The 24,994-nt window shown below is 42.8% G+C and overlaps 1 protein-coding gene across 1 annotated transcript in view; it reads right to left on the bottom strand.

The window, feature by feature from the left end:
- Nucleotides 1-24,994, bottom strand: part of LOC139213560 (LHFPL tetraspan subfamily member 7 protein) — an 87,540-nt gene that overhangs the window by 44,944 nt on the left and 17,602 nt on the right. The window contains exon 2 of the mRNA XM_070844291.1: nt 18,845-18,983. Coding sequence (XP_070700392.1) covers nt 18,845-18,983 — 139 coding nt within the window. The remainder of the gene's footprint in view (nt 1-18,844; nt 18,984-24,994) is intronic.

Genomic DNA, 24,994 nt, shown 5'->3' with positions numbered 1-24,994 from the left:
GGGTGTGTAATTTAAGGCATCAGTGAGACAATGAAACATGATCCAGTAATAAGTCCACTCTGAGTGACAGGTTATTAAAGGCTTATCAGATGCCAAATGCACAATGCTTTGTAATAATCAGACAGGATTTTATAGCTCTGGAAAGTTACAAAGGCTGTAACTATTTCATGTTTGTCCCGAGGTAATCATTAGAAATACCCCGTTCACAAAGTCACAAAGTAATATACCAGGAATGTGTAATTGCATGCATGTGATTGGCCAATGCAGCGCCTTGCTGGGTGACGTTGCGCTGCAGCAATAGTTGACTTTTTTACTAAACCCTGCGTTGTTTTGCCACATGACAGACTGTCTCGATTCAAATGAATGTCTTTTCATACAGGTCAGTCTGAGCATGGCCTCGGGATAGTAACTATGAGGGTATAATTGTGTTACAGTTACCTCTGGTGGTTGCAGTGTTGTGGACAAAACATAAACTCTTGCCTGATGTAGCTTAAAACGTGTAAAAGTTCAGTGTCCAGTGTATTTACAGGATAAACAAGACATGTTTGAACTGCACTTTCCGAGTAGGCTCATAGTCTAGATTCAAGCTAGCAGCTCAGTGAGGCTATAATTCAGCACAGAAGTGTTTAGAGCTAATGCTAACATCAGTATGCCGACATGGACTGTACTTGTGTGGCGCCTTTCTAGTCTTTTCAACCACTCAAAGCACTGCATTCAAATTCACCTTTCACACACCATTCATACACTGATGTCATGCAAGCAGCCAACCTGCTCATTTCACACACAAAGCACAGCTTTCATAGTAATTTGGGGTTCAGTAACTTGCCCAAGGATGCTACGACATGCAGACTGGAGAAGCCAGGATCGATCTTCCAAATTAGTGGAGAACCACAGCTGAGCCAACATAAGGATGTTTAGCTGTTATTACTCACTATATTCATCATCTAAAAGTAATTTAGATGTACTGATTGCGCCAAATGAACAGTGAAAGGATGATCAAATCAGTATGATTCATCATCTGGGAAATCCATGAATGTCTGAAGAAAGTTTTGTGCCAATCCACCAAATAGATCCAGATGTTTTAGATATAGATGATAGCTGCTGGTACATAGATGATAGCTGCTAGTACAAAGTCAGTATGATTCACCCTGTGGGAACCATGAATGTCCATGAATCCACCCAACAGCATGACTAAAAACTAACTCACTGTCAGTGAGTGGCAGCCACCTACCAACTGGCTAGTCTACCTGCACAGCAAAATGGATGCTGAACAAACTACACCGCTTTAAACACGTTGCAATCCACTTTCACTGGCAACCCCACTGTGCGTAGACAAGCACATAAAGAGGGAGATGGCTGTGCAAGGTGCTGATTAAAAAACTGCAGGCGGGGACAGACTGGAGTATCATTATTATTTATCAGCTCCTTATGGTTTGTCTCACACACACCTGGGTACATGTAATGCAGCACTGCAGGCACACACACACACATAGCATAGAGCATGGAAACAAAGAGCAAACACATTCCTACACACACACACACACTTCTGCAGCAGCTAGAGACGAATACAGAAGGACCTGACACAGAGTTGCTGTCACATTATGATTCAGATGTCATTTCAGGTGTAAAAGTTGACATTCAGAAATTTAAATCAGCAAAATAGTCCCTTCACTTCTATCAATAACTGATCAGCCACTCAAACAGATAAAACAAGTGAGGCCTACAAAGCAGGTTGGACTCCCACCCTAGAGAAGACGTTAATTAGACTGGATCCCTCTAATAGAGTCACGCTGCACCAATTAAAGACAACAGAGACACAGCATGGACGTACAGAGCTCATTACTCACAAAAACAACACAGTTCTCATGGGGCAAGGAGATTAATGGCACTCCTCTTATAGCACATACGTAGTGTTTGTATGACGCAAACGTGCTGGATGAGCATAGGAGTCCTGTAACACACTTGCACAAGGATTAGAAATTGTGCAACAGAAGTAAATATGCATACGCTGTGAGAGAGTGGGCATCATCAAACGACACCTGTGCAGAAAAAACAAGAAAAAGTGGGATTACACTCAAATTTAGTTCTGGGTCCTAGTCGCGGGGCAATACCCCAGACATTTCAATTTCAGAGGGTTTCAAAGATTCTTGGGGTTGATGTGCGCAAGGAGAGGATGGGAGGGGGATGGAGGGAAGATAAAGAGGCAAAGGAGGGGTGGTACGGGTGGGCAAAGTCAGAAGAGGAAGGAACAAAAGGAGGAGTTGAAAGGAAGAGCTAAAGCACAAAGGGTGAGAAGGGAACACATTCTTGAGGAAAATTGCATGCGTATATCATTTTCTTGTTACATCTCTCTTTGGGCCACAAGCAAGGCATTGTGATGATAAATGCATTCACACTCTCGCTGTCGGGAGCACTTTTGGTCTCTTCTGATGCATGCCCGAACATCTCCTCGCTGCCATTTCTATTCCTCTCGTCTACTTCTGAAATAGCGGTCAACATGCTGGCATTGAGTGGAGGCCTGCTGTTGTAAAGACGGAGCAGAAATCACCATCAGAAAATACCCCTGCTGAAGGCCATTCAGTCGGCTGCGGCTGTTTGTTCCTCTCAGAGATTCTGACAGGCTGTAATTCTGTTTTAGGACAGAAAAACCTCAAAGTGCTTCACCGTGTTCAGCCACCGTCAGATTTTCTTTTCTTATTTTAGTATTTCGCTCAGGATTGGATGTATACTGTGTCCCTCCTTGGTCATACAAAGTGCTGATTGTCCTTGTGACCTCTCATGAGGGTCGTTGACTTCCTCTGGCCTCTGCGTGCCCAGACTGTGTTAAACGGCCTGGCTATAAAAGGCAAAGCAGAGATGATGGAGGGATCAGGGCCTCGATGTCACCTCTGTTTCCCATTTAAATTCTTATCTCCACTACAGAGACCCCTGTGTTTCCAGAATGACAACTTGCCATATATAATTCTTACATCTAATCTGTAAATCTGTCAAAAGCCATCATGGTGCCAACTTTATTTTAGTCACTGTGGAGCCATATTTTATGACTTTATGTCAATGCCCTAGTTTTAATCTATTTCATTTTGCATTATATCCTTTATTGCTGTTTTATTCATGTGCTTTATTAATAAAACACCAACTTATATGACTGTTCTTTTCCGCTTTCCTTCAGGGATCACTTAAGATCTTCTTGCAAAGCCAGCAAAATACATCTATGATTGAAAAAAAAAGGTCACACTGTACCCATTAGGAAATAAATGAAAAACTTAACTAATATAAGAAGAAATACGCAGAAATATTAGCTATAAGTTAAATGCTAAATTTAGCATGCTAACATCTCAATGCTAACACACTAATGTGTAGCAGGTTGCCATGTTCGCACTACAGGAATATCCAGGGAATCACAAAAGAATACATCATCTGGACACCATGAAAGATATGTCAAACTTCTTGTGTCATAAGTCCAGATTGATCTCACGGAAATATGTGATGACCATGACCTCTTTAACACCAAATTAGTGTAGTTAAGTCAATGGAAAGGCAATTAGGATTGGTTGTCACGGTGGACACTCCCTGGTGTCATGCACTGGGCGGTAGGAATCAAATGATTTACTACGAAAAGTGAAAAAGGACACGCAGGGAGGAGGATGGGGTAGCTGTGTAAACACAGGACTGTCAGTCAGGAAACCACCGGTGGTGTTTGTGTGAAACCAAAAGTGAAATTTAACCTACATAACTAATATACTTACTCTGATCTAATAGAAATACATGAAACTGTGCTGTTTTCAGGTTCCCACTATACTCAGCATAAATGTTTGCTGATAGCTGAGGGGGAAACTTCTTTGTCACGTCAGAAGAGAACTCTTTTCTGGTGTGGTTGAGGTGAATACTGTCTTGTTGAATACACTGATGTGTGTTAGCTCAGTGTGTGAGCCTGCGTGTGTGTATTCTTCACTCTGTGCATGAATGTGTGGTGACACATTGAGGGTGCTGGAAGACTCTGAGGACCAAAGACGCCTCTTGCTCCTGTTGCTGTAGCTGAATGTGAGCGGCACTCTCAGATACGACCCCCTCTGCCTCCGGCAAACAAGAAAAAGGAGGTGGCACTGGTTTCCAAAATATTACATTCACCCTCTTTTCTCTCCTTGTGCCAGGCTTCGTTCCTCTCGTTTGTCCTTCTCATTTGTCTTCCCACGAGAGATGACTTGCATCCCGTATTTGTCTCCTGCCTCAGAGGCTTCCCTCCTCAGCATTAAATTGCTTCTGTCTAACAGGGAGAAAGAGGAGCAATTTGTAGCAAGTTTCAACACCTCATATCTCGTCACAAGAGGTGCTAAAAAGGTATGAGTTGCCGACAACTGCTTTTGTTTGACAAAATGTACATTCTATGACAAATGCTACAGTGGAGAGCTTAATAACTGATCTTTCTCTTCAAGTTTTACTACCACAGTTAGTTCCTGAATCAGCAATCACTCTGAAAGCCCAACACTAGTTACTCATCCTCTGATTTTGCATCTTGAAACATCAGCAAGTGAAGATTTACACAATCCAGATCACGAGCTTTGTTTTTACCCCGTCGAACAGAGAAGAAATTCAACAGAAGTTAACTTTAAATGTCTCGGAAGGTGAGCACTGCACAACAGCATCAGACTGACGAGAAGACAATGACAGCCTGCATTTCTCAAACTCTGCCAAAAAATATATTTTCTCTCCGTGCTTCCCTTCCCTCTGACATGCTTTGGTTAGAAGTTGAGAACCAGGGGAATTCCAGCCATGATGAAAGAGTGCAGCTAACTCCACAGTAAACAGCGCTAGACCGAACCAAGAGACCCGGGAGACAAGGGAAATCATTAATGCATCAAAGCCTGTCAAAAGAATACAGTCTGAAAGTCTTAAAGTGTAAACACAGCAGATGGCAAGTATCTCATCTATGGCCGGGCGATGCAGCCCCACTGACACAGTATTAGCCCCTACTGAGGTTGTTTGTCTCGGCCTGTCAGTGAGAGGGGATAATGGAAAAAATAGCTGGACGGATTATGAGATTAGACTGTGCAGTCTTGACAACAAGAACTGTGATTAATCAACATTCTGAGCCTCCTACACCTCATCAGAAAAAAATTCATCATTCTTATTATTATACACTTGCCCTCCTTAGTGGAAAATTCTGGTTTGTCACAGCTATTGTCTTATTTTGACAGTTTTTGGTAATCGTGTCTATCAGAAACATGAGCTGTTAGCTTGTGCACAGGAGCATATTTTCAGTTGAGGGTGATGCCAACATACATACACACATGACCAACTGTTCAGACCATAGAATAATGAAACACTCACTGATGTAGAATCGTAACATCTGAAGTTTAACCTGAAACGAGTGTGAGAATAATTATAGCTTAGTTGAGGATCAATATGATCAATAAGATTAAGCACATTTAGACCGGCAACAAGCTCTGTTACTGACCGAAGATCAAAGACACACAGAAACACATGGGCTCAACACATGAGGGCTGACAGCTTCTTTCTTTGTGGTGTTTTACTGAACATCTTATTATTGGTGCGTCACATTTCAGATGCTGTAGATGTCGCTTCAGATGCTGTAGATGTCCACCCCGACTGTCTCGACTGTCTGCCCTCAGCACCCGGCAGTGCTTTCTCTGCACAAGAGCGTTATCTCCCAGCTCAAGTGATTATTGGGTTAGTCTGAGCTCACATGAGGATACTGGGATCCACTGGCAGCATACAGAGAAGTGTAAATTCTGAATAAATGCGCCCAGGGATGTACAGATAACATGCAGCTTCACTATAACTATGAACAAGTGTTGTTTCTGGACACTTTAAAGTGGAGAGATATGCTTCATTTCTATTCCATTTCCATAAATGTCTGCGTCTGTCCTTGCCCATGTTTATCCATCAAATTTACCATTGTTTTTCTTACCACAACAGAATTATGCATCTGCAAGCATTAGTGCATATTATTTATTGAATGAAGTAAACAAATTAAACAAGGACTCCGACATAAACTGTTATTTTTTTGTAAATCAGAGAATATTGTAAAGGTAAACATTTCTAAATAAAGTTATTTGTGTGTCACTGTGTTTGACTGTGGTCAGTTGGATGGGCAGCTGCTATGGACAGATTGAGGATCAGGTCTTCATTTTTCTCCTTCCCAAAATGTTTGTCTCCCATAAGGGTTTGTTTACAACCTGTGTTATCATCTGACTGCTCCCATTTCTTCAATGTAGTTATATCGCAGACCTTACTAAGAACATTTATTGTGCAACCTATGAAAATGAGCCAAGATCCAAGTTACAATAAATAATATAATCTCAGATTCAATCAATATGGGTTGCGGCTGCAGCAATCTGACCTCAGGGTGTTTAGAGGAGGCTTGTTTAGCAGAAAATATCCACAAACAGGACTGAACACCATTCAGGAACCCTCAGTTTCCCTTTAACAACTGAGCCAGTGTCCACTACAAAGACGGAAAAATTTAGGGGACAATAAAGGGTGTGGTTGAGTGATGCATCCGACGGGGTGATCCCACATCGTTCACGCTTCACTTCCTGCCCCTCAGTCTCGTCCTGACCCGGCAGTCACACAGTGAAAGGAGTGAAATGAACAAGAGAGGTTGGTGGAGGAGACCGGGCTTTAATCTGTTTGGTCCAAGACTGGCGGCTCGCTCCATCCGTCTTCCTCCCCTGTCTGTCTGCCCCTGTGAGGTGCCCTCCTTAAACTGTAATCAGAGAGAGGCGAGTGAGGTGAGGGATGTGCTGGGACAGGGAGAGAGAAGAGGAGAGACAGAGAACTCGCTCTCTCATATCCTCTCTATCCTCGGTGTGTATACTTCTTTGCTGTAACAGATTAGATCACAAGCTTGAGAGCATCCATCCCATCAGCAGATCAATCAGCGCGATCCGCATGAGCAGCCCAACGCACACAGGACATATCAATTAGGAGGGGATAGTGTGTGTGTGTGTTAACTGTGTGTTTTTTACGTGGTTGCACAAACCTGATTAAGTCTCACAAAAGGCTGCTATCGTGGAAAGCAAACACATTTTCCTTATCTTGTTTGAACTGAATGTTTAGGAGGTCATATGCAGGTATCACTAAAATAGAAACAGCTGTATGCTGAGTCATTTGTGCAACATTCACACTTAAAAACTTAAAACTAGGGATGCAAATAATACATAATTTAGAAAGAAAATAGTAATCTAAATTAATCACCTATGTTTGTAGTCAATATGAGATCCGAATACTGTGAAAAATCCCCCAGAGCTCAGAGCTACATATTCAGATTGCTGTTTTGTCCAATACCCATACTTCATTTTACAATTATATAGGACGAAGAAAGTCTGTAAAATGTTTGGTAATTTCACGTCATTAATCACTTAAACAATTAATCAATATCAAAAGTCTATTTATTTTTTGTCAGTCGAAAATAGATTAATTCAACTTTCATTTCAGCATTGCTTCAAATTGCTGTACATTTTGAACATATGCAGGTGTCACCAGGGAAGTAAAGATTTTGATTTCATTACAAAAATAATCTATGAAATCAATAAAGTGAGAGAGAGAGAGAGAGAGAGAGAGAGAGAGAGAGTGTGAGTGTGCATGTGTGCACATGGGGAGAGGTCCAGAATAATCTGCGAGTCTGATGTTTTATGACACCTAAGAGTATGTGTGTGTGTGTGTGTGTGTGTGTGTGTGTGTGTGTATGGTCTCTACCAGAATACTGATCGTGGCTCTACCTGCATGGTGAGATATGATAACTGCTTACAAATAACCTCAGGGAGCAATGCACACATCATATCCTCTTCCTCGGCAAAGACAGAGATACTCATCATCAGGACCGACAACAAAGGTGTGTGCATATGTGTGTGATATATATAATCCAGACAGAGAGCGAACATTGTATGTGTATGTGTGTGAGTTCACTCATATGTCTACCTGCCTTCTTCTGTGAGGACGAGGGCAGTGAAAGAGTGTGTGTTTGATTTAAGGAAGAACTGTGCTAGCTGTATGTGGGGCCCAGAGGGGTCAAGACAGGAATGTGTAGCCCTCTCTCTCAACTTTTAAGGGTGTGTGTGTGTGTGTGTGTGTGTGTGCGCGTGCCAAGGGAAAAGCATGCACCTGTAGGTATCATCTTTTTGACAAAGATGTAGTGGTATGCTAGAAACTGACTCATGGCTCAAAGGAGCACCTCATTGAAACACACATGCATACACACACACACACACACACACACACACTGCAGGTCAGTTAGCTTCTCTAATCTCAAGTGCCAGCCGTCTTTCATTGGTGCCATATATTGTAGTCTGTAGTCTGAGCGGGCAGACAGTCGTGTCTCACTTTCACATACCGAGCATGTGAAAGCAGCTGTGTGTTCGTCACATCATCACACCACATCAGCTCCACATCAAAGAATAAGTGGTGCATTGTAAGCTCCTGTCTGACTGAGCAAACAACAGATGGAGTTGTCTAAAGAGTTGCTGTCCATGTGAAAACATAAAGACAGCAATTGTTATTCTGTGTCTTTACAGGAGTTAAGTCAGGATTCACTATGTCAAAGTTAAACAGGTCAAAAAAAAACTTTTCAGAGATGCTTGCATTAAGAAACTGACATTTTTAGCAAAAGGTTACACAGCTAGAATTGGCATGAAAGGCTCTGCTATTTGAGGGAACAGTCAAAAAATCAACTAATGGCACCTGAAACTAAATCAACAATAGTAAAACTACAGCACATAAGGCGGAGGCTAGGTTGGAGGAGGGAGCTGCGGTGTTAGCATGAGTGTATCAGCAGAATAAAGTAAGAAGTACCAGGTTATCATGGCTCCACTGTACATGTTGCTAGTCAGCTGATAGCCACACATCTGTGAAAGAGCCAGTGATTGTGAAACATGAATAAAACAGCTGACGCCGATCAGTTTACACAGGTGCGACTCCAGCGCCCTGCCTGAACTAACACTGTTCTTCATATATACTGTGTCGGTACAATGTCATTTTTCTATTCATGTAAATTCTGTGATTTGTGGATCACTAAGATTTGAAGTGCAGCATTTGTAGGATCAAACTCCGGGGGTACAGACGCACAAATAAACAGAACTGGTGCATAAATAAAACATTCCAGTGTGACTCTTCCTTTGATACCCATCGTGCCGCAGCAGCTGCACACGAGGACCAGATGGATCAGGACTGGAACGCATGCAGAAACACCAGCATCAGATTGAAATAACCCGCAGGTATAAAAGCTTTTTTTTTTTTTTTAAAGAGACCAAAATGATTTATTGCAAACTTCAGATGACAAACTATGTGTTTGAAACAGAAGATTTCCCATCAATCCTGTCTTCTTCTTGCTCTAAAGACAGCTGAGGAGTAACAGTACGGTGTAGTATAGCATAGCATAGCACATTAGCATGATATAATATATACAGTATGTTTATTCACAGGTGTTTCATACATCTTCAGTTCACAGATCATTCACTTGAATAAAAGGATGATGAACTTTGGTCAGTTTCAGATCAGCAGCAAAAGCAGGTCACTCTGTCCACTTGCTCTTCAAGGTCCGCACTGAATCTCCCTGATATCTGCTCTTATCCAGCTGTCTCTGAATGTACAGTCAGTCCCCAGCCGCCCTGCTGCTGCCGCTGCTGCTGCTTGTGTCTTTGTGAGAAAATATTCCCTCTCCTGCTCTCTCTGCCTCGGCTGCAGACACTTGAAAGCTTGAACATGTCCTGGATCGCTACTGTTCTTCCCTTTTCATCTGTGAAGACCAGCTACTGTACATGCAACGAAAAACAGTCCCTGCTGGCTCAAAACAGCGTGTTGTTTTTCTGTTTTGTTTTGTGTACATTTTATCAGCATTGTATACAATACTAACAGAAATAGCTACATTTAATCTAATGTTTGTCTCTTAGCTGTAGAACCTTTGGTTCCTCACTATTCTGTCAATTAACTTGAAGAATATTTAAAGAAACAGTTTCACTTTTTGGGAAACATGCATATTTCCTTTCTTGTAATCTACTGACAATGCTTTGGTACTGGACTACGAGCTGCAATCACTCTGTTCCTCATTTCATATAGTATATGTACAGGAATTCACAGTAGGTTGGTTGGCATACATGCATGCACACACCTACAAACAACCCTCAGATGCAGCATTTTTAATTCACTTAGTAGAGCTAACACATTCATTTACTTCATGCAAATGAGAAAGTCATAAACACAAGCAAAGCAATAGCAATTGAGCGGCATTGCCTAATCAATCATGGTGTATGTGTGACAGGTACCGGCGGTCTCAACCCTTCATATTGCCTACAAAAACTAATTCCCAACAACACAGATGGCACAAACAAAAACAAGACAACGCGACACAAGCTCTCACTCATCACTGCGCACTCAAGAGAAGCCTCTGAGCAGAAGATCAATCACTGCATGAGAGAGAAGAGGATAGAACGACATAAAAGAAATGATACTGAAAGGAAAGCACGAATAAACATGCACACACAAACACGCATCCACGTGTGTGTGTGTGTGTGTGTGTGTGTGTGTGTGTGTGTGTGTGTGTGTGTGTGTGTGGTTGTGTTTACGGCTGAGGGCCCAGTGTGGAGGAATAAAGCAGCTGCAATCCAACAGCCACAGACACAACAATGAGTCATCCTGGCTTTTCACATCAAATAGGCACTGATGGGAATTCCTGAGAGACGTACACGCATACACACACACGCACGAGTTGTATCACTGTGACCATAAGCCAGTGTGCTAGCGTGACTGTAACCAGCGACCATCCAGATATACTTCGACTGAGTAAAAACTAGTCAAACATCCAGAGCACACATCTGGGCGTTAGCACAGGCGCTTTCTGTTCCTCACTGCAGAAACTGGAAACGAAGAAACGAGAGTGACTGGGAAATCTGGTCCTATTACGAAGAAACACCAGCACATCAACAGGAAATACATTTCCTTAATTTCCTGGTCTCAACTGTGTACAATCATCACACAAAGATAACACTGAATTATGTATTGATGTTTTAAACTGTAGCGCACAGGTTTCTCATAAACAGTAGGTTTCTGCAGTAAAGTAAGGAAACAACCCTTAGTGCAGGATCTGGCTTCCACCTCATCATCTCTGCTCTAAGTTGCAAAATGAAAAAAGCAACGAGGCCTTCAGAGGTGGAAGGCTCATGTAATATGCATAGCCACTAGTTCTGTGTGTGTGTGTGTGTGTGTGTGTGTGTGTGTGTGTGTGTGTGTGTGTGTGTTTGCCACGGCTTTCATGGCAGGATGACGGAAGAGCAGAAGGAGGAAGGAGACAGGAAAGGAATAAGAAACAGGCCAACATGGTTCTGGACCCTGCAACGCTTTTTTCCACCTGACAGAAGTGAAAGGACTGAGTCGGTCCACCAGAACAAATTTGAAAAAAGCAAAAAAATAATAATAAAGTGCTGCAATTTTTCCACCTCTCCTTTCAATCTGTCTCTGTTCATCTTACTCCTCTCCTCTGTCAACATGTCATTTGTTGCTTGCTATTGTGACACAACTCAGGAAGGTGTAACCACAGGCTAGGGCCACTTCAGTGTGCGTGTGTGTGTGTGTGTGTGTGTGTGTGTGTGTGCGTTTGTGTGTGTATGCACGGATGTGCAGAGATAAAGAGTTTCCAGCATATACAGAAGATAAGGGAGGTTAATTAATATTGTAAAGACCATTAATATCAGAGGGAAAATCTCTTAAACACACCAGTATCCTTGCCTCTTCACATTTGATGAAGAGGAGTATCAAAGCGCAGGCGTGCTTTCAAAAGGCAACATTAAAGATAGATTAGAAAAAGTGTTGATCTCAGACAGCTGCCTCAACACAAAGTCCATAGGAAAGCTCTCCAATAAATTCAAAGAAAATAGATTGGACAGGATGAGAGTTCAGCCTTAATTACAGTCCGACTCTAATTGACTGGTGGACCAATTACTGTGATTTTTGTGGCTAATGTAACAGTGAGCGAGCAGAGCCGAGTGCCGCTGCGCTCATAATTACAGTAGACATCAGATTTGACCAATGAGTGAGCTCAGTTTATACAAACACACATGCTGGCTTTGATTCATAAGTGGCCATTAGGAATAGTTTATCCATGTGGGTACATTTGTAATGATGAGAAACGCTGTAATACAGCAGCCAAACGTATTAATGAATGAATCAAACATGTCTCATGTCTGTAAATGCTTTTCCAAGTTTGCAGATGAAGTGGCTGTGCAGTGTCTCTCCAGTAAATATTAAATGATTTCTGTGTAAATCTGCTCCTGCCCTGTTTAATTAATGAGATTTGTTCAACTCGAGCACAAACCCAGAGACAACATTCAGATTGCTGTTTGTGTGTTTGTGTGTGTGTGTGTGTGTGTGTGTGTGTGTGTGTGTGTGTGTGTGTGTGTGTGCTGGCAGTGATGGTGAGATGTGACCAATCACATTACAGTCAACAACAAGAGCAAAATACAGCTCTGATTACACAACCACAAACAGTCAGTCTGACAAGACCATGGATTGTAGTGATACAAGAACTGGATACCGAAGGCAAAGATGGCGCCTGTTCAGTCCACTGAGAATTGCTCGCCTGGTGCATACTCCAAAAAACGTCTCTGGCTTCGAGGCCAGGTTACCACTGAATGGTTTTAATCCCATCATGCCTCTGGCCTAGCCTCGCTGGTGATATGCTTGTACCACAGAAGTGACCATATTCAGCAAAAACACTGACTTCTCTGGGCTATGGAAAAGTTTTACAAAGAGTAAACCCCCATAAAAGAGTAATAACTGGAAACATTTACAGCTGGAAGTGTTGGAAGTGTTTTTTTCAGATGTCTCTTTTACAACGGTCGTCTACGGTGAAAATGTTTTTTGGGCCATTTTTCATTGCAATACCATGACTGGCCACTGGGAAACATTGGAGGCAATGCTGAGCTGCACTCTGGTATCCAGTTCTTATAATAACTTCATGACACATACGTAGGATTAATGTCTATTATAAGTGCGTTGTGAGTCAGGGGTGATGAGGTTCAGATGTCAACATCATCTGAAGTGGGTCATATTCTGTGAGCACACACACACACAGACACACAAAGCAGAACGGGCGCTTGTGTGTGGACACTAAATCGATTCTTTTCCTCGATTTCTGAGGTAGATCAGTTAGATTCTGCGGTGTGCAAGTTCTCCCGGCAAAGATGCACTTTAGAGCTGCGTTAGAGCCTCAAGCCGGCCGGCTCATGATGAAACAGAATGAAATATCAGTGATCAACAGCAAACAAGCAAAAAGATGTTCGATGATGAATGATTGTGATAAAGACGTGCTTATAGGGAATACTCTGCAAAAGGAGTTAAGAGGATGAAAGCAAAAACTGGATGGAAGATGGAGGAGTGACAGGTCAGAGAAGGGAGCATGGATTTACTCACACACTCTCGCTCAGACATACAGCATATTAAATGAGAGGGAAGCAGCCTGGAGGGCGGAGCAGAAATGAAAGACTCCAAAACAACGGCTGGCGAGAAATACTGGAGCATGCAGCTTGACCTGAAGTTGCTCCCATCACACAGAAATATGGGAAAACGGACAGGAATAGCTACATTTTGCGCTTGCGGGCAGCTGGAGGGAGTTCAGAGATGGCAGAGGCAATTTAAACAATGCTTCAGTGATGTTTGCTTTCTCAGAAAAGTTCTCTCACTCAGTCTGAGACCTGCTCTAGGAAACCGATTCAGAATACTAATGGTGACATGAGTGATGGTCCAATCATCCTTCTTCTCACAGCGATGAAAGGAAAACTCACTAAGTGTAATTTAATTGTTTGAGGGACACATTCTGTTAGAGTCTGCTGCTCTACTCCAGCCTGATATGGAAAATGTATTCATCTGTATCTGAGAGGTGATTGACAGCTGGCACAGGTACCATATGGGCTCCGGCGGCGACAGCAGCGCTGACATAACACAGCAGGTGCTTTGATCAAAGCAACTTCCTATTTTCATCACCATGCTTCAGAGGACATCTGCATAGCAGCTTTGCCCAAGGGAACGCTGACACAGCAGGCCGGGCTTCCTCAGCATCAGCACAATGAAACTGGATGTGAGAGTGTGTTTGTGTGAGGAAACACACAGGAATACACACTGCCTTTCCTTTCCCAAGCAGCCAGGGTCGGGCAGAAAACACTGAAGGACTCTCCCTGATGGAGAGGCAGATAAGAAGGCACAGTTTCAGAGGGTTACACAGGGAGAATCTTCAAAGGGAAATATTCACCGGGTAGGGTTAGATGGAGTTTAGCTGCAAATTAGAAACCTTTTCAGCCAAAAGTTGGTCCACTGAGCGAATGATAACAGTCCTTCACAGAGTCCTTTTCATTCATTCTGCTGTGCCTGCAAAATCCGTTCATTCACTGCCAAGAGCAGCCAGAGTGTCTCAGTTTTGATTTAAATGCTGTCCTGTGGCTGAAATAAAGTACTGTGATCAATGCAGCGAACAGAAGAAGAATCTGGTTGTTACTGACGTTACTGTAAAACAAGAGGCTGTTCCCGAGTGCCCTTTAATTTAAGCAATTTAACCTCCCTCTTTACACACTGAATAACATATCAAATACTGTTGTAAATCAGTGGTAATCAACATGGGGATCAGGACCCCCCCTTGGGTCGCAAGATAAATCTGAGGGGTCACAGGATAATTAATAAGAAAAAGGTAAAATTTCTAACAAACAAAATTATGTTGAAATACTAAACTTAAATAAATTTACGTAACACCCTTTACCCCTTGACCTCTGAACTTCTAACAAGACTAGCCTGCAGCCATGCTAGCTGCTATGTGAGGCTGTACTTGAGCACTGTGATATTTAAGCTAAATGCTAACAGCGACAACGCCATAATGCCGAAGTCAAGCAGGTGTAATGTCACGTTTATTATTTTATTGTATTCCTAATCAGCAAAAGGCAGAATGTTAACATTTACATCCTGAGAGAGACATGAATGTTTGTGACAGATTTCATTGTGATAAATCCAATAATTGTTGAAATAATTCAGTCTGGTGTTCAGTGTTCACAGCTCATAGAAATACCTTTGATCAGTTTGCATCATTTTAAAGGGTAACCAGCCGAAAAGTTTGGAACTACAGTTTCAAAACTGTTCACTGTTGACTATGATGATCAAACAATATACTAAACAAACCTAGTTTTGCAAAATAAAATTACTAACTGTACTGCTTCAGTATAGTTCATCATCTATCTAAAGTGAAACATCATTAAAGATTTCTTTATTCTTGAGGTAAAAGGAATTTTGGCAATTTCGGATTTTGATATTTTGGGAAAAACACAAGGAAATGTTCATGCTGCAACTCATGAAATATTTGTTAGATTACAGTGTCCCTTTTGTGGACAATTCATTTTTCATTCTTTGTAAAACCATCACCAGACAGTGTTGCCAAATTCACCACTCAAACTAAAACCAGATTTGACTTTTCCCCATTTATTGCTAAGCGCCATTTTTCCTCTTTTTATCTCTACTTGTAGAAAGGAAAAACAAGCAACACAAACATCTCCGACTGTACAGGTAAGTAAAAAAAAAACACTCTGGTATATATTTCTTTCAAGAGCAGAAAAAGCACAGCTTCAGGCATATCCCTTTCAAGTCCTCAACCCAAGCAACTCCCACAGAACCATTTTCACACAAACATTTTTTGAACTGAATACTACTCGCTTGCAGTCCAATCAATAGAAAGAGAAAACAAAAGTCAATCAATGCAGCAAATAAATTCTCTGGCGCATTTTCATGTAAGCACATAATGTAGATGATCTCCATATGTTAATATGGCTACAAGCCTGCAGGAAAACAGCTGATATTGAGCTTGTATGTGCAGCGAGTGCTTGCACACTCAGCCGAGTGTGACATGTCTTCAAACCTGTACTGATAACTGCACTGTGAGAATCTGCCTGAGCGTTGTACCACGACGAAACCCCAATGCAGTGTTCAGCTGCGTCTGTCAGCGGGCAAATCTGAGTAAGATAGAGTGAAATAACTGGGGAAATGAGCAAGAATGAAGGGTAACCTCACTGTGAAATTAATACATTTAACATTTTAGAAATAAAATGTGTCTTACATTACATCAAAGTGCAGTAATCCTTGGGTGTATGTTTTTACCCTGCAGAATGTGTGACTCCATACGTCATGCCTCCCTGTCTCTCCACACATACACACACAAACACACACACATACCACACACGGCTCGACCAAAGAGCCGTCCAATCCAATGGATCCTGACCACTAAGAAGAACAGGCCGATGAAATATGCATGACAGGAGAAAAAGCTCCCCCGCCTTAGCACACAGAAATGTTCTGCCTCCCTCTCTCTCAGAGCGTAAAACATTAATGGCGGCAGTGCTCGCCGGCACAGCAGTTGAACCACTGGATGGAGCGCTGAGCTGAACCAGCAGAGGGTTAGCAAGTTCACATCTAATTCTGGACTTCACCCACGGGACCACAGGGCTGAGAAGGAGCTGGGCGGTTTTACCTCGAATAAAGGGTTTTCCTGGTTCAACCCCACCCTCTGCGGTGTGTATGCAAGTTTATAGAGCAAGATGTGACAGAATCGCTGACATGTAAGGTCATAAGACGATGTCCCTCTTCTTCTAAGAGAGCGTACAAATATTCCTGGGCTGTGTGAGAGTACCAGTGATACAGCAGATGCTGTAGCTGAAAGCAGCTTTGTGTTTTGGATGTGGGCTGTTTATGACCACAGTCAGAGGAGACAATGATTCAGCCTCCTGTTGGTGCTGTCTTGCAGCCTGCTTATGAGTGCTGACTCATTGTGTTCCTATTTGTCAGACTGAATAATAGTAGTAAAGGTCAGGGATTGTCTAAGAACAACGCTCGACTACTTGAAGAGTCCTGTTGACAGCCACATTTAGAGACACTGTCACCTGTGCCCTTAATTAGGGATGAATAGTGAAACGTGTCAGGCAGCAGGCAACATACAAGCACATGGACACAAAGGCACACACAAACACACACACACACACACTAATTACTGTACTTGTGAGAACTTTAACTGACCTCAACTAACCCTACTCTGATGTAAGCAAACTTTTAAAAAAGTTGTGATCAGCAAAATGTCTTCATGTTTTAGGATTTCTCTTTTTATTTTGGTACTTGTAATAACGAACACACACTCACACAATGACATCTCCTTTGCCTGGAGAAAACACAGGGATCAAAACAGGCATTACGTCTATCTGCATAGGGAAAGCTAACGAGCAGCATCTCGTCAGCAGTTCATTTCTCCCAATCTGCTGGAAAACACACACCTTCAAAAACAATACTGATAATGTGCACGCAACAAAGAAAACCATTGTTCTTAATCTACTTGTTTCAGTTTATCAGCCCACTTTGGTAGCGCACACACGTGCACACACACACACACACACACACACATCCTTGCAGTGCTGGGAAAACAAACACTCTTCTGATCTGCCCTCCTCAGGGCTTTTTTTGGGCTCTCTGTGAAACCTCCGTCTATCTAGACAAGAGTTGACCTGGAAACAGAAAAAAGGCCTGGCTCCTCGCTTCGCATTGTCATTTAGCAAAGTCTGTCACCACGAAAGCCACATAGCTCTATTGCACCGAACGGGATTACACACACAGGTGTTCACACGGACACACAGACACACACACAGTCACAAGAGGCTCAGCACTGCTTGCTTTGCTGCAGACTCCTTCTCACCTTCCCAAAGCAACATTGATCTGATTCTGAAGTCACACCGAGAGACTGGCTGTAAGCAATAAGCGCCACTCTAAACACGCCATTAACCATGCCCTGTGAAAGTTCCAGTTTTGTCAGGTAGATTTAACCTGCCCAATGAATGTAGCCTCTAATTACGCTTAGTTAAATGCCACATGCAGGGATTTAGATGAGCTACTCAATATCCTCAAGGATAGAGGCTCGGTAATTGCTGCTGACGCTAAATAAATGAGGGAGGGGTGAAAATAGCAATTAAGGGTTTGCGGATCAGTCGACCCGAAGAACAGAGTGGGTAGATGAAGCGACTTTAGTCTTACTAAATCAAAATTGCGTCAGAAGGATGCTGGAGGAGCTTCAAAAAGGGGTGAAAATGGCAGGAGTGTACAGAAAAAAGACAGATATATAGCAGGAAGTGTCGGCTTTTTTCGGAGTCGTGGTGGTAAATGTGACGGTGCAACACGTATGAGACAACATGTTGCTGTAACTTACGCACACAGGGACAGTATCCCTTCATATGACAACAGAAAAACATTTGTACCAACTGCCATTGAAATGGTCCGATGCACAAGGCAAGAGTGTGAAGGCCGGCACTGAGCAGTGACATGAGCCGTGCTGTATTATGGGTTTTTAAAGCTCAAGCGCTCAGAGGACTGCTCTTTGTTTATGAGACTACTTCTCTGTTTGAGTGAAAGCGGCAGCCTGATAAGTCACATGTAGCCCTGAACCAATGACCTGTGTTAAGGAGACATAATTGTCTTTTTACAGCAAGCTCTAAATCTATCCTCGCCTTCCCTTCACTGGTTCACCCAGTGCCATGCAGTCTCTGGTTGCCTAGCAGCAGCTGTCCTCGAGTTGTTTTTGTTTTGTTTTTTTGACTGATGGGCAACAAAGACAGCTTCTTTTATACACTTCTGGTAATGAGCAACGTGATCGGTGCTCTCTGCAGAGTGGCTCTAATGGTGAAAGACGGGACACAAGGTGATAAAATTATGAATTTAACAAAGATGCAGGACTTAAAATGTGACCTTTTCATCATAATCTCCTATTTGTGAGAAGGATGTCCTCCACCTCTGTTATGTCTATGTGTGTATTGACATCTGTACCGACCTGCAGCCATCTGCATGTATCCAGCCAGAGTGCAGATCCTCCTCTCACATCCTCCGCTGGGCAGGAAGATGGTGATGATGGCCAACAGGGAGCTGACGGCCAGCAGAGCACAGCCTCCCGAACAGAGCACTGCACTGGTCTGAGGAACACAAACACAGAACAGTTCCACTTTAGCGCCACTGAAAGAAGCAGCACCCTGATTTACACTCACACACTCACACACACACATTCACTACGGGGAGCGAACTCATCTCCGTGGAGAGCTGCTTGTTCTGTCATGTTGCCACAAACCAATGTGTACATGTTTACCTTCCTGTCAGAGAGTTATGATTTCCTCTACACTTGAAAACACTCTCCAAAGCCAAAAGTCTGGGTTTTGGTCGGGTCACATTGTATAATCTCACAGTCAACCCTCCAAACAGGTTAATGGCTCTCTCGGTTGGAAACAGCACTCTGTGGCCGAACAACAGGGCACTGTCCCTATTCATTACGTCTTTACTAAATCACACACATGCTGCAAGCAAGAGGAGAAATACAGAGGCAGAAGGCACTATTACACAGGCAAGTGACAGATTCATTCCCAACTTTTCTGACACATTATACTGTATACATGTATCCACAATGCGCAATTTGTACAAGCAGCCAGCGTATTTGATTCTCCAGTTGTGAGGAGAATGGGTTATTTGTACCATGTCCTGTTAGTGCTTTGACTGGCTTTTCACTCCGATCAATGTGCTAAACTGCTCTTGCTCAGCTCTTACAAAGAGACTCCTGGGAAAGTGTGCGTTCCTGGACGAGTGGCAGCTAAGTTTAAAGGCCCACAGTGCCTTAACCCTGAGGGAGTGTGTGCGAGAGAGTGTGGGTGGGTGAGAGTGTTTCCCACAACCTGTGTGTCCTCGTGTTGCTGTTTGATCTGCACATCCTCTCAAACTGACTCTCCGGCTTCGATGAAGTTGCCACACATCCTCTTCGGCACATTTCAAAACACGTCCGTCGAGGACAAGTGCACAGTAACGCAGTCAGAAAACAGCGGTGCGTTAGTGATTAGCATGCAGGCGGGGGCGATCTGAGCGAAATGTCTTACATGCACGAGGGAATTACAGCCCTAAAACATGTGTCATTATGCATGTCCCTGATGTGACTGACGTGAATGGAGGAAGGATGAAAGCAAGGTGATTACCATGCCTGACAGAAGATTTAATTAACTTGTTCTGGGTGTTTGGCAGAAAGGCAGAGAGGGGACAGGGGAAATATTGAAGTGCTGTGATGCTGGTGGCAATGATGATGATTATTCTTTTGACCTTTATTTGTGCAGGTTTGTTGAATCTGTGAGTTCTTCTTCCCAAACGTCCCGCATGCATAAACAGCGTGTTTACACACATTCACATCTAGGCTACAGATCTGCTCCTTGGGAACTGCTGGGAGCTAATTGCATTGCACGAGGGCACCTTGACCATAGCGATGAAAGAGCAAAGGAAGAGCATGTGCAGAATAAGAACAACTCCGGCAAAGTGATTCCATTGCAAATCATTAATTTATGATTCGAATGTCATCATCATTCAGCACAGTGATCATCTCTCAATCCTCTAGCAATACAGTGTCTGGTCACAATTTGTTCCTTTGAGATGACAGCTGGAATATTAACTAATGGAAGCGAGGAGACATAGAAATTCTGGTATACATTTTATAGCCCACAGACATTCTTGGTCCCCAGAGGATAATTCCTACTGATTTAAGTGATCCTAGTAAAACGTATAATTAGACTAATAATTCAGCCTCAGCTATTAGTGTAAAGTATCATCAAATATTAGCATGCTAACACTAGATGGTACACTGTAAACATACCAACATCAGCATGTTAGCATTGTCTGTGAGAGCATGTGATGTTTAGCATTTATTGCAAAGCAAATCCTAACAATAACCCTTCCTAAGACTTAAATGTAGTGGTGATATTTTTTGGTATCTTGCATTCCAAGAATTCATTTTGTCAGTGATTTACTTTATTTATGTGGTTCTAAGCCGGGCAAAAATGGACAACATGATTTCTAGTAATCTAAAACCACTGATGGATATGTACAGCTGTATGCACCTGGAAGGCACGTCCCTGCTTATAATCCAAGTCCAGGTATAGTCTCTGGGTGGTTATCATTATCAGAGGCACTCTTGGAAATTTTGGAAATTCATAAGTAGAATACATCAACAAAAAATAACTCCAAAACATTAGAGATTGATGATATTTAGCAACACAAGTGCATCCACACCATATTTTTCCTTTAAACAGATAATACCTGATTTTCACTGAACACTGGTAAATATCTGGGTTGAACCGTATGAGCCACCCCCTTCACATACAAGAAGTCATGTGATCTAATATGAAAACACAGATTATCGCCACTTTAATACACCATAACAAGGACATAACAAGTAAAGAAAAAACATGTTGCCAGTAAGAGCCATTATCTCTGATACTCCTGCCACAGCTGCTTGTTTTTCTTGTTTTGAACCTGGCGACTACAAGAGGACAGAGACGACGCAGCGGCACACTTGAAGATAGAGAGAAGTCATTAACTTCACTAGTCTTTGTTCCTCTTCCTCTCTCGCTGGAATGATATTCATGTATGCAGAGGAATGTCTCCTTTCTCTCTGTTGCTTGATCTCAGCGTGCCTCGTGGGCTCCCAGTGTGCAGCCTGCCTCCCACCCTGCTGTTCTCAATTCACTACGACACATTAAAGGTACGTCAGGTCCCATATAGGCGAGTGGAGCTTGAGAGGGGGAGGACAGCCATGTTCAGGTATATAGGGCACACAATCACTAAACAATGAAAGCCACAGTCCGCTAATGATGGTGAGCATAAAAATGCATGACTATTTAAGGGGAAATACATTGCTGTAAATTTAAATATTTCCACATGTATGCTGTAAATCCTGCTGCTTTGTGTGTATTCTGTCCATTTTTCAGTCACTTAATTATCTGCAGGCACTAATAGATTTATACACATGACATTTTCTGTGTGCCATTTAAACACAGCTCAAGAGACTAACAAAGGTTATCAGAGCGCTACACAGCTATTTTTACAGAAAACAACCACATTTCAATTAATGATGTCCCAATTAATCAACTCCCAACGCTGCGTCTGACGAAACAAACTCATACTCATCATCACTTTTACTTACAGACAATACTGGAACATTTCAAAAGCCTCAAATGTACTTGCTTTGCTCTGAGCACAAGTTAATTTACTAGAAAATGAGCTGCTAGCAGCACTGGTCCTCTCAGTGATGCTTCCTAAATAGATTGCAATTATGTGTTAATAACTGGTCGAGCCACTGCAACAGCTGGGTGTTGAGAGGGTTGGAAATTGTGGAAGGAAAAAAAGATTCATTTGGCAGAAGAGAGAATGAGACAGGGAGATTTGTCACAATCTCTTTGACTTTCACTTTGTTGCAATCTGAAAGCTTAATTTGGATGGAAATCATCTCACAATATATTGACTAAAGTTGTGACTTTTACATCACGAGCATTGTTAATACAGACAACACCTTGATCCATACGAGCGCTACAATGCTGTTAAAACTCAGGGCTATAGGCACTGATACACATGTAAGACTACCTGGCTCTGTCATAAAGGGACTTTATTGGTTTCCCACAATAAATGGTCCACATCCAGAGCCTGTTGGAGACCAATAACCACGCTGTTACAAAAAACCTTCATCCAGCTGCTTTGAGTAATAAAGGGACAGACTGAATGGGACTCTGTGATTTCCAATTACATTAAGGAAGTCGGGGATTACACTGTAAGGGCCAATGAAATTTCATTGTCTCCTCAGTTGGGATTTACAAGATGGAGATGGCAGGACATGTCTCATTAAACGCACTTTGCCCTCCCAAGCCTGGACTGAACAGCTAAATGTTTCAGTGCAGGCCTGTGGAAAATGGAGGGTTTCTGCTCCTCTGAAGTGCCAGGAAGAGGAGACAGTTAATGCTCAGCGTCGGCCCTTGACAGAAATAACCCCACCACTTTACAATCCAAAGCCTCGCCTTTATGGAGGACAAGAGGTGAAGCGAGAGCACTGCAGATCCACCGATAAGCAGACGTGACGAGTTTGCCATATTGCTCGCCGGCTCTTCCTGTATGTGTGTGTGTGTGGGTGCTTCAGTGTACATTGTTAATGTGTACAGGTATGCCATCCGCACGCAACTGCTGTCTCATCCTCTGTGAGCTTGCCTCAGCCCTCCCATCAAATCAGCATTCAGCAGTGTGATAGCCCAGCGGACACACTAAAGCATCTGCCTTGACATGTTCTTCCTCTAGAAGCCAAGTAGTGCCGTAACACAGTTCCCCAGAACGTCTCTGAGCCACCAGGCGTGTTTCTGCTCCGTCCACCTCACTCAGGAATCAGCTAATTTTCACTTTCTGCAGACTGTTCCCTTCCCCTGTAATTTCTTTCTCTTTGCTTATTGAAACTTCATCACTACCCCCCCCCCCCCCCCCCCCCCCACACACACACACACACACACACACACACACACACCACTAAATTAATGTGCTGAATAATACATCCATCTTCCTCATTGATCTTCACTGAGTGGACACCAGGAGAGGGAGGAGACGGATAAGTGTGCTTATGTGCATGTGTGTCTGTGTGTGTGTGTGTGAGACGGTCCTCTGAATGGCTGACGAAGCTGTGTGTACAGAGTGAATACGAGATGGAGAAGAGATGAGGGAGAGAGCGGAGCGGAGATTATTCACCTGACAAGTGGATGGAGTGTCCATTTGTGCCTCGGGGACAGGCTGCAGATAGGGTGTGACATTCAGGAGCACTTAGGAGGACATGGGAGCGCTTGCTGTTTCCTCCCGAACACACACACACACACACACACAGGGATGCGCATACAGAGCCACTCAATGTCAGCATACAAACGCATGTACATTCAGAGGGGAATTCCTATTGCTCTAGATTGTAAGGGTACACGGTTGTGACACAATATTAGAAAATCCCACCCCGAGTATGATACTAAGATGTATTATCAGACCAGGAAAAAACACCTGTTGGTTAACTTCTTGTGCTTCTGTGTGTGTGTGTGTGTGTGTGTGTGTGTGTGTGTGTGTGTGTGTGAAAATTTTTCATGGAAACAGTCTACTGCGTTTGTCTCCAACGTGCCTGTTGATTTGCAGTAGAAAACGTGCAGCATAATTACAGTAATTATAAGACACATTTCATGAGCACAGAGGTTTCTGTGGTTATTTTGCAACAGTCTGATGCTGGCTGCACAAAATTCAGCCAACAAATATGACATGAGTAATTGTGCCTTGACATTGCACAGCATCACTCCAGTTAGAGGCTGCAGAAGGAGCGGATATCTGCTGCCTTCTGACGGCTGTACAGTCACCAGAGTAAAAGAAATGCCCTCAGTGTAGGTGACTAGCTGTCGTGGACTACAGAGCTGGTGAGAATCATTCTTTCATTTCTATTTTGTCTTGCTGGCGTGGTAGCATAAAAGTGGAAATATGAACAAAACAGGAATGCAGGGGTTTGTGTGATTTCAATGAGTGTACCTTCAACACATAAAGTTCCCAAAACATTATGAAAAACAAGTTCGCTGAGCTCTGCACCTGCTCTGGATATTCTCTGAGATATGGTTCTGAGATACAATCTTCTTTCATTTTCAGCCTGAAGCTGGCCTTTGTAATGTGTTCTTCAGGAACATCAGAGGATCCACTCTCAGAGACATATGTTTTTCCAAATGGAAAAAGACATTTTGGTGTCCATTCTGTGCAGTGGCTTGCAAGAAAGACCCCCCTCACACACCTTTTCACTCTGTTCACAACGTTAGGCCGTCTGCAGTAACACATTTTTTCAAATATCTGTGTGGTCTCAACATTTTTAATGGAAAATCCCCCTGTTTCAGCTCCATGTCCTATTATGGTGTCTGATACACAGATATATTTCAGGGATTTTACACATTCTTAAATGGCATCATCATGAAGATAAAAACCTTCTCTTCTCCTCTATGCAGCAAAAAAATCTTAAAATGATTCCACAGTATAGTTTCTTTAGTGAACTGAAGTTTATGTTTCCCAGAATCTTATTGGCTCTGCTGCAACTTTACAAAACTCTGAGTCAGACAAGAACTCTGAGGCACATACG

Source organism: Pempheris klunzingeri, chromosome 14 (genome assembly GCF_042242105.1).
Source record: "Pempheris klunzingeri isolate RE-2024b chromosome 14, fPemKlu1.hap1, whole genome shotgun sequence".
NCBI lineage: Eukaryota > Metazoa > Chordata > Actinopteri > Acropomatiformes > Pempheridae > Pempheris > Pempheris klunzingeri.
The sequence above is the reverse complement of the archived record's forward strand: the minus strand, read 5'-3'. Positions and strand labels throughout refer to the sequence as shown.